This window comes from Schistocerca americana, chromosome 1, assembly GCF_021461395.2.
Source record: "Schistocerca americana isolate TAMUIC-IGC-003095 chromosome 1, iqSchAmer2.1, whole genome shotgun sequence".
NCBI lineage: Eukaryota > Metazoa > Arthropoda > Insecta > Orthoptera > Acrididae > Schistocerca > Schistocerca americana.
Window position 1 is genome coordinate 530,951,589 of NC_060119.1, and position 16,639 is coordinate 530,968,227.

Below are 16,639 nucleotides of genomic sequence, written 5' to 3' on the forward strand. Positions count from 1 at the left end.
ATCGGCGAACCTCAAAGTTTTTATTTCTTCTCCATGGATTTTAATACCTACTCCAAATTTTTCTTTTGTTTCCTTTACTGCTTGCTCAATATACAGATTGAATAACATCGGGGAGAGGCTTACAGTACAGCTTCCAAAAGTGGAAAATTCACATGGCGCACTGCAGGGATCAGTGAGGGGACTACATTGAAGAGGACAATATTTCACTTGTGTAAGTTTTTTCAATAAAGAGTTATAGCAAGTGTCCGGCATCTTAATTCCCAAACTTCATAATATTACATTCCTGTCAGAGTCTGAAGTGCCTGCTACATTAAAATTGTAGTTATAGAAGCTAGATTTTTACTTTTTTCCTGTTTCTGTGTCATGGCTTAAATCAGGTGTTTCCAATACAATTATATGTTGCTTCAGGCTGTAAGTACAGTGCATGCAACCCAGCACAGTTGTTTGTCATTAGTACATGTAAACAAAAATAACAGAAGCTTGCAGTGATGGCTATTGTGAACAAAAATACTGTCACACAGATTATTATTATTTGATACAAAGTGAAATTTTGTGTTGGTTTGTAATAAATACAAGCAACTACAGAGAATAGTAAACTGCTGAGAGAGTGAAATTTTATACATACAATGAAATAGTTGATCCTTTGTGTGTCATGCAGCCCTTCTTCTCCAGTTGTAGAAAAGCCATTCTCAGTTATCATCACAGGTGGATTGTCATATTCATTCTTGATCCAGTTCAGCAATTTGTTGAGACCCCAGGGCACTATCTTCATATATAAATAAAAATATGTTACTGTTTTCACCCGTAGAAATACTGCAAATGTTAAGGGAAGCTGACAAACATTTTTAATGTTTAATAGAAAACATTGTTTTCTTTAAAAGGAATGTACACCAAATCAGAAAGAATTACTAGGGAATGAGAGTTGAAACTACAGGTCATACTCACAAATAGGATTCAAAATGGAAAATGGAAGAAATTAAGTGAAGTAAAATTATACTTAATAATAGTTATAATGGCATAAAATAAACATGCAAAATACTTGTAGTTATGGACAGTGTTACTATTGTGATTCTGCCATCTGGATTAACATTAGCCAACTTTTCCATCTTCTTCAATGTATTATTTTCTGATTAGTTGACAGGGTGGTGGCAAATTGTACTATAATATTTTGCATAACTCACAAAATCATATGTAATGATGATGTTATATTTTAGAAACTGTTTATGTCTGCAATATTTTTTTCAAAAAATTGATGTTACACACAATACACAAATCTGTCTACTTCAGGGGCAGAAAGTCAGTTTCCTTTAGAGACTTTTTGGGTTGGTTTATTTTGCACATTCTCGCAGTAATACATCATCTTAGCTTCAGCTCAGGATGTCAAATAGTCACTTCTTTTATTCTCTAGCTGTTATGGGGCTGCCTTTCCTGCCATGAGATGTTCATTGACAAGGAATGAAGAAGCACTCGCTTGTTCAGTTCAATAGGAAATGCTTGTCAGCTTTATGTGAAAGAATTTTGTTTAAAAGAGTACAACATTTTTAAAATAAGTCTAGCTAGAATAGGGCCACTGGCCATCATGGCAGTGCTTATCTACTGCTCATAGGTCAGCAACATGTCAGTTTGCATAGCCAATGGGATGATCTTTGAAATGTGAAATGTGTTTTATTCATCTCATAACATACACAATTTCAGAACATATGTCAGATGTACAGGAGACATGTCAAGGTTACAATTTTCCTATTCAAAATTTTGTCACATTTACAATAATACTTTGTGGAGCGTTTACTTACTTGCAATTTGTCAAACTTACAGTATTTACATCTACTATAACTATCATAAATTTTTATTCCATTTTAGCGGTCCAGCTCAAAGTATCACTTCACTTTCATATAATCTTCCACAGAGTAGTAGCATTTTTCAATTAGAAAATCATGCAACTTGCTTTTTAAAATATTTATCTTCATATTCATTATGTCACACACTTCTATTGTGTTGTGAATTTTCATGGCTATATACTAAGGAGTCTGAGCATGCAGTTTTAAGTGATGAGAGGTGAGCATAAAGTTCTCTTTATGTCTTGTGTCATATGAGTGCTCAAAATGATTTTTTTTTAATAGATCAGCTCTGGGGCATAGGAAAAAAAACCACCTCAAAGATGTATAAAGAGGGGACAGTTAATATTTTTAGGTTTTTAAATAATGGTCGACATGATGCCCTCGGCTGTGCAGAGCATATGTTGCGAATGATTCTTTTTTGCAACTTTAAAATTCGCGTAACATTTCCCAAGTTTCCCCAATGAATTATTCCATATTGAATAACCGATTCAAAGTAGCTATAATGTGCTATTTTCCTGGTGGCCATATCAGAGGCTCAGGCTAAAATTTCCATTTCAAATGCAAGACTGCTTAATTTATTTGCTAGATATTCTATATGAGAATTCCAACTCGAAGTTCTGTCTAAGTTTATTCCCAGGAACCAGACTGAGTCAAGTTCTTCTATTTTTTAATTGTTGTGAATGACACGGTTTCTTCAGTTTTTGAATGTTTGGTTTTAAAACCCATCATGTGGGTTTTTTGAAATGTTTAGCCTTAAGCCATTTTGACTGAATCATGTTTCCAGCTTACTTAATGTATTCATGACACTCTGTGGTATATTGCCAGAATTTTCATTTTCAACTAGGGCAGAAGAATCATCTGCAAACAAAGTTAAATGCGTATTTATATTGAGAGGCAAGTCATTTACATAGGACAGGAATAAAATAGGTCCAAGCATTAAGCCTTGAGGAACACCTTGTGACACAGTTTTCCACTTGGAGAAGTGATGTGCTACATTTGATGTGATTACTACCCTTTGTTTCCTCTCCAAGAGATATGATTCAAACCATTCCAAAGCAACATCCCTTATTCCATGCCTGTTGAGTTTGAAAAGCATCAGGGCATGTTTTACAGAGTCAAGTGCTTTTGTAAGATCACCGAATATACAGGTGACCTTAGCTTTCCTATCTAGTGATTAAGTAATTTTTTTGATAAATTCATTTATCGCATCTACTGTGTTTTTGCCTTGTTGGAAGCCAAATTGGTTGTGTGAAATGGTATCATTCTGTGTGATGAAGTTTTGTATCTGTAAAGCAGCAGTTTTTTCAAATATTTTTGATATGACAGGGAGTATAGAGATGGGGCTATAATTTCCCATATCATCTTTTGAACCTTTTTTTAAACAATGGTTTTACTTCTGCTTATTTCAAGAGATCAGGGAAGTAATCTTCTTCAGAGGATTTGTTTATTATGAGAGAGAGAGGATGAGCTATTATGCTGTAACCTTTTTTTATTATTTTGGTGGGTATCCCATCCCAGCCAGCAGAGTTTTTGTCTTTTAAGGAGAGTATGACATTTTCAACAAATTTTGCTGAGACTGTGTTGAATTTTTGAGACATTAACTGGTATTGCCTTTTAACCCAAAACCATTTACTTTCTGCCCATAATTTGCCATGTCTGAAACAGATTTTGCTACATTTATGAAGTACTCATTGAAGCACTCAGATATTTGAGATGGATTTACAACCGATTTTTCTTTAAGTTTGATTTCTAAAATGTCTTGTTTATGATTTTGGACACCTAATTCAGACTTAATTACAGACCATACAGCTCTTGTTTTATTTTTCTGACCTAGAATGAATTTGTTATTTGCCATTTGTTTTGAAGCTTCCACAACTTTTGAAAAATAGTTTTATAGTTTCTAACACTTTACAAAACCAGGATCTTTGTTGTACTTCAGTTGATTGCGTAGCTTCCTTTTCCTCTCACTTGATATTTTTGTTCCTGGTGTGATCCATCTTATCTTGCTCAATGTTTTGTTGCAATATGACCTTGGTGGGAAAGTTTCAATAAACACTTCAAGAGAACTGTTTAAGAATGTACTAAAGTTATCACTTGTTGAAACACCATCCCCAAAACACCACTTTACTTAGTTTTGCGTAGAATATTTCAGTATTTGCTTTACTGAAACTTCTTTTGATATATGTTTTTCTTATATTATGTTTATCAGTTTTTGGCAGTGACACAAATAAGGCTGAGTGATCAGAAAGTCCTAAGTCTAGACAGAATTTATGTACATTACCAAAGTAGTAATTTGTTACAATGTTGTTGATGCACGTTGCTGAGTGAATATTTTCTCTGGTGAACTCCAAAAAATTTAGCTTAAAACCAGACTTTTTAATTGAATCAATAAATGTTGTTGATTCTTTATTGTCATTTGCAGTGTTTATATTAAAATCTTCTGCTATTAAAATTTCTTTCTTCTTTTCCTTCTTTAGTTTATCTAGCAAACACTGGAATTTAGAGAGGAATGGCGTGACTAAAGCCCTTTCTGGAATTCTATAAATTGAAATGATCAAAATATTAAGGTCTTTAAGCTCTATGCAACAACTTTCGAATATGCAATCTTCATATAAACAATGAAAATCTGTTTTCACTTCATAGCTTATAGAAGAGTCCAGGAGTACGCAGCAACCTATGTGAGATTTTTTCTCCCTGCAATAGCTGGTTGCAACATCGAAGTTTTCAATTTTATTTATAATATTTATTGTATTAGAACTAAGCCAGTGTCCATTTAAACAAATAATTTTTATGTTTTTACATTCTGAGAGAAGAATTTGTAACTCATGGAGTTTGTGGCTTAGGCTGCTGGAAGATTTAGAACTTAAGCCATTTATATTCCAGTGCATGAAATAAGAACTTTTGCTTGTTTTAATGGTATTAAGCGTACACTTTCTTAAACACTCTTTACCAGATTTCTTTTCAGCTAACAGGCATTTTTATTTTACATCCCCTCCAGTGAATATTAGTTTCCCTTAGTTTTCATGGTTTTACAAACATCCATAAACATTTTGCTGAAGGTCATCGATCCTAGTTTGTTTAGATGCAGTCCATCCTTGGCTAGACATTCCTTGCCCAAAAACTTACTTGAGTTTATAAATATTGCACTTACTCTGTCACAACACTCATTAATTCTGCAACACTCATTAATTCGATTTATATAGCTGTCACTCACCAACCTCTTGTTTATGATTCTGCTGATCACTATCCTGGAAGCAGGGTAAATTTTTCTGGCTGATCGGATTATATTTTTTCATTCGTTAATAATTTCCTCTTTGCTGTATCCTCGGAGGGAGTTTGTTCCAACATGGATTAAAATGGCTTTGTAATTTTTGTTCTCTTCTTTTTCGATGTTTTGTCTTGAATTTGTAATATTTTTGAAATAGTTACTGAGCTGATGGGACCCTGCATCCACAGATTTTCATCGTTTCTGCTAATGTAGTCCCCGCAGACACAATCTTTTTGGCGTTAAGTTCGCTGTTTTCATTTACTAAAGCTAAGTCATCCTTGAGGGATTCAATTTCTTTCTGCAGCATTTGAATAACAGTTTCTTTTGCAGTTACTTCACTTTGGAGTTCAGCCTTTTCTTCACTTAAACAGGTCCTTAAACAATCCTGGCAGCACCACAAGAAATTATCATTTATGAATTTTAGGTTCACTTTTGCACACTTTTCATGTAGCCAGAAGCCATACTTTACCAATGAGAGGCGAGAAGAGAGACAAAATTGAGACCATTGACTTGTTTGCTGTTTTTCTGGTGTATTAATTGGGTTTTGAGAGAAATATTTTGTGAGTATGGCAGTGAGTGCTATAAAATGGAATGATTTAAGTGATTTAGTACCACACGGTGATGTCATCCTTTGGTGCATGTCCCAAAGCTTAATTGTCTCTCTTACCTGCTATCCGTGAGATGTGCAGCATCAATCATTTATGTATATGCTACATCATGTCATGGGAAATGATATATAGCCAGTAGTTTTGCTACATAAGTCTTTACTACGTGGAGTGTCTACTGGTGTGTTTAGTTTGAATTTCTTGGCTATTGACTTCCATTTATGTGGAACATTTGGCATTCATGCTTTTGGTCCAGCAGTAGTCAGCCAGCTTGCTGCACTCCAAACCAGTAAGCTAGTTTTGCCTTCCTATTTGAAATACTAAGTACAGTAGGCAATAAAAAACATGTTTCTGGGATAGTCCTTGATCTTATTAAAGCTTTTTCTGTAACTAATGTGATATTCTGTTGCAGAAACTAAATAATTATGGAATTTAAGACCTAGCATCAGGTGGATCCATTCTTATCTCCATGATCATTAATGAACCACTTAAATAAAATTAAAGGATGCAAAGGAACAAAAAACTCCATTTTTATGGTAATGCACAAAGACTCAGATCTGAAAGTCCTCAATTGTCGTACTCGGGGCCATTGTCTTCATTCTTTATGTAAATGACTTAGTAGAAAAAATAACTAATGGGACGACTATCCTTTCTGCAAATGACACAGATATCCCAATGAGATTCTGTTGAAACATGCTGATTCATAATTTGTAAACTATTTGTCTCTCTTGCCTGCTATCCATGAGATGTGCAGCATCAATCATTTATGTATATGCTACATCATTTCATGGGGCATGATATAAGGTCATCATACAAGAAACAGCTGGAGTTATAATACAAAATTTAACACACCGTTTCAGATCCAACAGTCTTATAATAACTGCCGAAAAAACAGTTAAAGTCAACTTTTATACTACATAGAAACTCCACTCTGCAAACTTTATTTTTAGTAGTGATGGAAAAACTGTCTCATTGGCAAGTAATCATTATTCAGTGAACGCTAATATTTGTTATTTTTCAGATGGCCAAAGTTAATGCCTTATCTAATCTGTTTTAATGGCCCATACAGAAATTATGCATTGAATCTTGTATTCTGAGAATTCCATCTAAGAAGCTCCCAGCACAGTTTGTTGTAGTATGATGTTTGTACAAATTTCATACTACTTTCTTTGCACTGATTTGCCTGGTTTCTTAAAATCACTTTGGTAACTAATTCTATGCTTTCTTAATTGTAAAATTGTGGATGGCTTTGTGGTAAGATAAACCTCATTTTGAAAGATTATTTCATTTATCAACTCCATGTTTATAATTAATAAATGTCTGAAGTTTTGCTGGCCGGTGTGGCTGAGTGGTTTTAGGCACTTCATTCTGGAACCGCGCTGCTGCTATGGTCGCAGGTTTGAATCCTGCTTCGGGTATGGATGTGTGTGATGTCCTTAGGTTAATTAGGTTTAAGTAGTTCTAAGTCTAGGGGACTGATGATCTCAGATGTTAAGTCCCATAGTGCTTATAACCATTTGAATTGGTCTGAAGTTTTCATTCTGTTCCTTATTCACCCGGACTACAGTCCACATATCCCAGTGGTACAGAGCATTGTGACCTCCCAGGATACAGTCATATCTGCAGGGTTGCCTGCTTGGCAGACATGAACAGCATAACCACCACATAGTTCAGGTAAGGGTCACAGACGGCGCCAACACAGCCAGAGGAAACCAGCATTACCACACTACCTTTCAAAAGGCATCACATGCACTGAACTGGAGTGTGACAGTGGGCTATCACTTGTTGTGTATTGGAAAGGGGGGAGAGAGTGTATGAACCAAATGACAATGAGTTGTCTTTGAGTTACCAATGAGTTGTCAACATTTAGTATACGAATGTCACTGAGAGCTCTACTGTGGTCTGAGAGCACCTATTTGCTGGATGACACCCTGCCTGCCCGTGCCACTTGGATGGACTTAAAATCTGGGTCTTTTTGACCAAGTAATCTCTATTGGACTTATATGTTTATGTTGATACTTCACATGAGCTTTAGAGCTGTATTTACTGTACTTGTAATAAATATGATGAAACTGCCAGTTCGCAGTTGTGTAGTTACGTTGATAAACTGAGACAACAGCTTTTGCTTGCAAAGGTGAAGAAAAAGTAAAGTTATGCATTGTGGCCCTACGTGAGCTAATCAAGTCAACTGACTGCCTTATTATTCTCTGCCAATGGTGGCATCAGAGGAGGGATATGTGGTGAACATACTACTCTTGAAGGGTTTTTTCAACTTTCGATCTGTTAGTAATCAGTTGAGCAGTTCCTCAGTTTTCCTCACAAGATTCAGTGCACCCCATATAAGTCCTCCAACCAGGAATAAAATCTGGGTCATCCACACAATCATCGGACACACTGACCATTCAGCTAAAGAGACGGACTGCAGGGTGGAAAATGGCACTTGTACATTTCAGTATGGAAACTTCATTGATAGACGTTTCAATGCAAGGGAAAAAGTTGTTACAAAATATGCAGAAGATGCAGTGGCTTTTTATTTTTATAAAGCCATCGTACAACTGTCTCATGCCCCGGTATTGAGAATGCTATGTACCAGTTGGCAAATGTGTGATATATTTACCACAACATATTTTAGGACTGTATTATCCCATTATCAAATGCTGTAAGGATACAAATCAATGCATTGCAGTACTATGTGTCCCGACAACTATGTATATATTTATATCACTGTGTAGTATAACATACCTTAAAGCTACTGTGGCATTGGGTGTTACTGAAAGTGAAAAGCCAGCAGTAAACATGCATTGTCAACATGAAAACTATTCCTTGAATATCTCATACTGGCACATCATACTCTCACATGGGTCAGTTATAAACTAAAGGCAACTGCTTTTACATACCTAAGATAGTAGCCTACTGTCCTATGACACATGTATCAAAGCCCCCAACAACTCTACTGTCTATTGTAAAATCTTTGAACATTATACCGGTATTTCAAGTTCAGCAAATTCTAAAAACCATTACTACACTTATGTTACAATGTGTACTCTTATGTTACAATGTATGCAACCATATAGAATGAAGAACAGAATGTATTAAACATAATGCTGCTAATTAGAATATGTTCCTGGTTGCTTGGAAATTGGAAATTTGTGGTAAGGTCTTATGGGACCAAACTACTGAGGTCATCGGTCCCTAAGCTTACGCACTACTTAATATAACTTAAAATAACTTACGCTATGTACAACACACACACACACACACCCATGCCTAAGAGAGGACTCGAACCTCCGACGGGGGGAGCCACCCGGACTGTGACAAGATGCCTCAGACTTTGCGGCTCTGGTTGCTTCTCAAATGGGATATCACTAAGGTGAGCCCAGAAATGCCCTTTGGACACTTAAGTTTTCTTATTAATATGCTAATGCATTTCTCTTTTAAAGAGTGAAAAATGTTAGCTCTCTCTAAATTTGACAGCAATCACCCTTTATCTATAAGATGAAATAGCCTGGAGCTCTCTGTGATGTTATCCAGTGGATGCTTGTCATCACCAATGAGCCATTCTCTTTATTATTAAACTGTTAAAACCTTACTTTAAAATTTATTCCAGTTTGCCCTGTGTACTTATTTCACTATCACCACACTTTATTTCATAAACTCCCTCTTTCCCCGTCCACTTTCTCCCTATGCCAGTCTTATGCTTCAGCCTGTGCTCCCGTCCTGAATGCAGTTTTAATGCCTTTGTTGTTGAGAAGCAACCACCAACTTATTCTAATTAGTGGTATTACGTTTGATATGTTTTGTTGGTCATTTTATATGGCTGCACACGTATCAGTGTAGATGCAGTGTTGGTTTTTATAATTTGCTGGATTTGACATATAATCTCCAAAGATTTTACAGTAGACAGTAGCATCATTTGGGGCTGTGATATATGTCTTATAGGATAGTGCCCTCTTTGGTAAGTAAAGGCAGCTGCCTTTAGTTTACTAATGACCATTGTGAGAGCATGATGTGCTAACACCAGATGTTTAAAGAAGAGTGTTTATGTTCAATTGTACATGTTTGGTACTGACTATTTACTTCAGATGGTGCTAAATGGCATATTAGCTTTAGGCTGTGATGTACTATGGGATGGTTTAAATATATACGTAGTTGTCAGTTTCTGTAGTATTGTGAAGTACTGATTTGTTTCTTTGTTTTATAGCACTTGATAATAATATAACACAGGCACAGAACATATTGTGGTAAATATATCAGATGTTTGACAACTGATGCATAACATTCAAATTAATAATGCAGGAGCTTTTGTTGATGAAATTGCCAAACTTGTACTCAGAACTGGCATATTACACATATTATATACATATATATTGTTATAATAAGTGTTATAACACCAAAGGGTTTAATTTTACACATAGACTTAAATAGAATGGCACATGTCTTAACACAAGTTTGGGTAGTGCTCAAGACTTATAGTGCTCATTTTTACGAACATTTTCAAGTCAGTGCGATCTTGCCATGTAGCACAAAATCTTTAGATTTACAAGTGAAATCAATGGAACTCCTGTTTCATTTCAAATTGAATCAGGCTCATCTTCCACACTTTCCAATTTGCAAACGTATTGGCAGTAGGCTCATCTCAGTTATGGCCATTTAACAGTACATAAACTAGTTTTAGTAATGGTAGCATTACAATATGCGACCAGTTCTCTGCTAATATGCAGTGTAAAGATACTGTGGTCTCAGTATGGAATGTTGTTGTCACGGTGCAGGAAGCTAATTCTGCGGGGTTTGCAGGAGAGCTTCTGTAAAGTTTGGAAGGTGGGAGATGAGGTACTGGCAAAAGTAAAGCTTTGAGGATGGGGTGTGAGTCGTGCTTGGATAGGTCAGACGGTAGAGCACTTGCCCGCGAAAGGCAAAGGTCCCGAGTTCGAGTCTGCCAGGAAGTCTCAGCTAATGATATTACTAGGTCTGGATCTGTTTCCTTAAGCTGGGCGTTGAGGCACACTACCATGCTAGTCAAGTGGGGCTATGGTGGCACACATTGGTGTTATGGAATTATTAAGCAAGTACAAGGTGATTTTTGATCGCTAAACTGCAGGTGTCAGAAATTGTTAAACACATATCAAGCTGTATTTAACAATTCAAGCTGCCCCCCCCCCCCCCCCCAAAGAATCATGGACCTTGCCGTTGGTGGGGAGGCTTGAGTGCCTCAGCGATACAGATAGCCGTACCGTAGGTGCAACCACAACGGAGGGGTACCTGTTGAGAGGCCAGACAAACGTGTGGTTCCTGAAGAGGGGCAGCAGCCTTTTCAGTAGTTGCAGGGGCAACAGTCTGGATGATTGACTGATCTGGCCTTGTAACACTAACCAAAATGGCCTTGCTGTGCTGGTACTGTGAATGGCTGAAAGCAAGGGGAAACTAAAGCCGTAATTTTTCCCGAGGGCATGCAGCTTTACTGTATGGTAAAATGATGATGGCATCCTCTTGGGTAAAATATTCCGGAGGTAAAATAGTCCCCCATTCGGATCTCCGGGCGGGGACTAGTCAGGAGGACGTCGTTATCAGGAGAAAGAAAATTGGCGTTCTACAGATCGGAGCGTCGAATGTCAGATCCCTTAATCGAGCAGGTAGGTTAGAAAATTTAAAAAGGGAAATGGATAGGTTAAAGTTAGATATAGTAGGAATTAGTGGAGTTCGCTGGCAGGAGGAACAATTCTTTTGTTCAGGCGAATACAGGGTTATAAATACAATGTCAAATAGGGGTAATGCAGGAGTTGGTTTAATAATGAATAAAAAAATAGGAGTACAGGTAATCTACTACAAACAGCGTAGTGAACGCATTATTGTGGCCAAGATAGACACAAAGCCCACGCCTACTACAGTAGTACAAGTTTATATGCCTACTAGCTCTGCAGATGACGAAGAAATTGAAGAAACGTATGATGAAATAAAAGAAATTATTCAGATAGTGAAGGGAGACGAAAGTTGAATAGTCATGGGTGACTGGAATTCGGTAGTAGGAAAAGGGAGAGAAGGAAACGTAGTAGGTGCATATGGATTGGGGGTAAGAAATGAAAGAAGAAGCCGCCTGATAGAATTTTGCACAGAGCACAACTTAATCATAGCTAACACTTGGTTCAAGAATCGTAAAAGAAGGTTGTACACATGGAAGAAGAATGGAGATACTGACAGGTTTCAGATGGATTATATAATGGTGAGACAGAGATTTAGGAACCAGGTTTTAAATTGTAAGACATTTCCAGGGGCAGATGTGGACTCTGACCACAATCTATTGGTTATGAACTGTAGATTAAAACTGAAGAAACTGCAAAAAAGGTGGGAATTTAAGGAGATGGGACCTGGATAAACTGACTAAACCAGAGGTTGTACACAGTTTCAGGGAGAGCATAAGGAAACAATTGACAGCAATAGGGGAAAGAAATACAGTGGAAGAAGTATGGGTACCTTTGAGAGATGAAGTAGTCAAGGCAGCAGAGGGTCTAGTAGGTAAAAAGACGAGGACTAGTAGAAATCCTTGGGTAACAGAAGAAATATTGAATTTAATTGATGAAAGGAGAAAATATAAAAATGCAGTAAATGAAGCAGTCAAAAAGGAATACAAACGTCTCACAAGTGAGACAGGAAGTGCAAAACGGCTAAGCAGGGATGGCTAGAGGACAAATGTAAGTATGTAGAGGCTTGTCTCACGAGGGGTAAGATAGATACTGCCTACAGGAAAATTAAAGAGACCTTTGGCGAAAAGAGAACCACTTGTATGAATATCAAGAGCTCAGATGGAAACCTAGTTCTAAACAAAGAAGGGAAAGCAGAAAGGTGGAAGGAGTATATAGAGGGTCTATACAAGGGCGATGTACTTGAGGACAATATTATGGAAATGGAAGACGAGGTAGGTGAAGATGAAATGGGAGATATGATACTGCGTGAAGAGTTTGACAGAGCACTGAAAGACCTGAGTCGAAACAAGGCCCTGGAAGTAGACATCATTTCATTAGAACTACTGACGGCCTTGGGAGAGCCAGTCCTGACAAAACTCTACCATCTGGTGAGCAAGATGTATGAGACAGCCGAAATACCCTCAGACTTCAAGAAGAATATAATAATTCCAATCCCAAAGAAAGCAGGTGCTGACAGATGTGAAAATTACAGAACTATCAGTTTAATAAGTCACAGCTGCAAAATACTAACGCGAGTTCTCTACAGACAAATGGAAAAACTAGTAGAAGCCGACCTCGGGGAAGATCAGTTTGGATTCCGTAGAAATATTGGAACACACGAGGCAATACTGACCCTACGACTTATCTTAGAAGCTAGATTAAGGAAAGGCAAACCTACGTTTCTAGCATTTGTAGACTTAGAGAAAGCTTTTGACAATGTTAGCTGGAATACTCTCTTTCAAATTCTGAAGGTGGCAGGGGTAAAACACAGGGAACGAAAGGCTATTTACAGTTTGTACAGAAACCAGATGTCAGGTATAAGAGTCGAGGGGCATGAAAGGGAAGCAGTGGTTGGGAAGGGAGTGAGATAGGGTTGTAGCCTCTCTGTGAAGTTATTCAATCTTTATATTGAGCAAGCGGTGAAGGAAACAAAAGAATAATTCGGAGTAGGTATTAAAATGCATGAAGAAGAAATAACGAAAGGCTATTTACAATTTGTAGAGAAACCAGATGGCAGTTATAAGAGTCGAGGGGCATGAAAGGGAAGCAGTGGTTGGGAACGGAGTGAGACAGGGTTGTAGCCTCTCCCCGATGTTATTCAATCTGTATATTGAGAAAGCAGTGAAGGAAACGAAAGAAAAATTCGGAGTAGGTATTAAAATCCATGGAGAAAAAAAAAAAAAAAAAAAAAACTTTGAGGTTCGCCGAGACATTGTAATTCTGTCAGAGACAGCAAAGGACATAGAAGAGCAGTTGAACGGAATGGATAGTGTCTTGAAAGGAGGACATAAGATGAACATCAACAAAAGCAAAACAAGGGTAATGGAATGTAGTCGAATTAAGTCGGGTGATGCTGAGGGAACTAGATTAAGAAATGACACACTTAAAGTAGTAAAGGAGTTTTGCTATTTGGGGAGCAAAATAACTGATGATGGTCGAAGTAGAGAGGATATAAAATGTAGACTGCAATAGCAAGGAAAGCGTTTCTGAAGAAGAGAAATTTGTTAACATCGAGTATATATTTAAGTGTCAGGAAGTCGTTTCTGAAAGTATTTGTATGGAGTGTAGCTATGTATGGAAGTGAAACATGGACGATAACTAGTTTGGACAAGAAGAGAATAGAAGCTTTCGAAATGTGGTGCTACAGAGGAATGGTGAAGATTAGATGGGAAGATCATATAATTAATGAGAAGGTATTGAATAGGATTGGGGAGAAGAGAAGTTTGTGGCACAACTTGACTAGAAGAAGGGATCAGTTGGTAGGACATGTTCTGAGGCATAAGAGATAACCAATTTAGTATTGGAGGGCAGCGTGGAGGGTAAAAACCGTAGAGGGAGACCAAGAGATGAATACACTAAACCGATTCAGACGGCTGTAGGTTGCAGTAGGTATGGGGAGATGAAGAAGCTTGAACAGGATAGAATAGCATGGAGAGCTGCATCAAACCAGTCTCAGGACTGAAGACCACAACAACAACATATGAAGCTGAAGTCTACAGCGATACTTAAGTTGTGCAATGGCCATAACTTACTTTTTACTTTGAGAGATAAATTTTATTTGAAATTGGAACAACTACAAGAAGAAGGAGCCATCGACCCAACCACGAATAGCTAATAGGTTACACTGATAGTGCTCATTAAGAAAACAGATGGATCTCTTTGAATCTGTGGCGACTTAAAAGCCACAATTAACATACAAACGAGTGTGGAGATGTATCCGTTTTCCCAAGTGGAGGATATTATGGCTAAGTTAGCTGGAAGTAAAATTTTTGCTAAAATCTACCTAAAGAAGGTATTACTTTAATTTCCCTATGGTGGATAGTCACAAAATGTTTTGGTTATTAATACTCCTTTTGCATTAATTGTTCCATCGGTGCTTGGTAGAACACTTTATACATTATGAATGAAAACACGCACAACACTGCTGTAATATTCTACAATATTTATTATATATATTATACATATATTGTATATAATATTGATCCCACGAACATAGATGCTAGTGTTTGACACTCAGGTTGATAGCAGACAGGAGTCGATTGTCGAGTGCTGCAGGAGGCAGTGAGACTAGTGTCGAGTGCGGAGTAGTGTGGGAGAGTGACGAGTGAGAAGTAGTGCGGGAAAGACGGGCAAGAACGGTGGTCGAGTAAAATTCAACGGAGTATGACGAGTGAGCACGTCCCCCTGATCGTCGTGGGGTTGACCCTCACTAATACCGATTCGCGAGTGATATGAAACAGGAAGTGACAAGTGCCGAATTACGTGTTTCGCGTCAACCGCGTCGGCCAGCAACAACCATGGATTGCAGTGAGGATTGTTGTGAATGTTAACCACCAGCATTGCGTGTGACGAAGTACTGAAAATCAACAACCAATAAAAAGATGGATTAGACGTGTAAGGCGAAGGTAGCAACTGCCTCAGCATTTGTGTGTTAGTAGGAAATATATATATCAGTTTGTAGATCGCAACCTTCGTGGTCCTTAATAACAGACAAACTTTCTATCATTTCCACTATTCAATCTCAGAACATCCCCACTCGGTTGAAATACCCCCGAAACCAGCAGAAAAACCGATAGCCTTTTTTCCATTAAGCACGCGGTCATATAATCATAATAATTCACTGTTGGGGGCTTCTATAAATTACACAAAATCCAGTAAAGGAATTTAAACGGGGGTGTTTCATCTTGGCTCCCGTGAAAAGGACAGTTGCAATCTTTGGATCCGAACAATGGTTTATTAAGCACCGTTTTTGGTTTCAGTGGAATGACATTTGCAATTATCGGACAATTTTAATGCAAGAGTAATCCGATATTGTCGTTACCGTGATTAAAATTAGAGTATTTCAACTAGAAACAGTGTAATATAACATTTATGGTGAAATTAGAAATCGAGGGAACGAAGCTCATTATTCAGGCAATACAGTGCAAAAGTGGCTGAGAAACAGTAAATAATTTATTTTTACGAGTTTAAATGACAAGAGCAGTGTTAATGAACAATATATTGAAGTATGGACACGAGCACCTGCGTGAATTGCTGTAAAATTCATATTCTGAGAAAAGGCGCGTTTGTGCATAATCGCGAGTGAACCAGATAAAATTCCGTTACGAAAATATCAGGAGAATGTTTTCAAGTGACTTTGTGTCCGAAATTATCTTTTGAACGGTGTAAATCGCTCAATTTGATGTGGACCCATAAACTGTTACTGCATTTGCAAATGTTGACTGTGGCGTAATTGTTGAATGACGTCACCCAGACTGCGAGCGGCTAGCCAAAGAATCTGAAGTAGTGAAGAAGTTCCACTCGCCGCGACAGCAAGGGCTTGGATAGCGGAGATGTACCACACTGACTGGTGACTACAGTGGATCCAAGTGGTTGAAGTAGACACAACGACGACGCGGAGTTCGACATATAGTGGTGAACCCCCGAAGTATACGACGTCTGTGCCATCTACCCGCCGATCAACGAAATACGTGACGGCAGCTCCATCCCGTCGCCAACCACCGAACTACGAGACTGCGTCAGCGCGATTCACCGCGGTCGTAAACAGTGCACACGGCACCACACCAGCTACAACGACGCTTCTCCTGACAGCTGCCGCGCTGGTGGAGCCAACGCCAACACGACTAGTAGCGCGACTTCAAACGTCAAAACATCGCGACTTCGACGAGCGTCGAGGGGTGAGTGAGGACGAGTTGCTGGCGCGAGACTAATTAATATTGCACTATCTTCAGAGCGCGGAAGGAACTTCAA

The 16,639-nt window shown here is 38.0% G+C and overlaps 1 protein-coding gene across 1 annotated transcript in view; it reads right to left on the reverse strand.

The window, feature by feature from the left end:
• LOC124605414 (myrosinase 1-like) overlaps positions 1–16,639 on the reverse strand; it is a 184,106-nt gene that overhangs the window by 20,502 nt on the left and 146,965 nt on the right. The window contains exon 10 of the mRNA XM_047137070.1: positions 626–766. Coding sequence (XP_046993026.1) covers positions 626–766 — 141 coding nt within the window. The remainder of the gene's footprint in view (positions 1–625; positions 767–16,639) is intronic.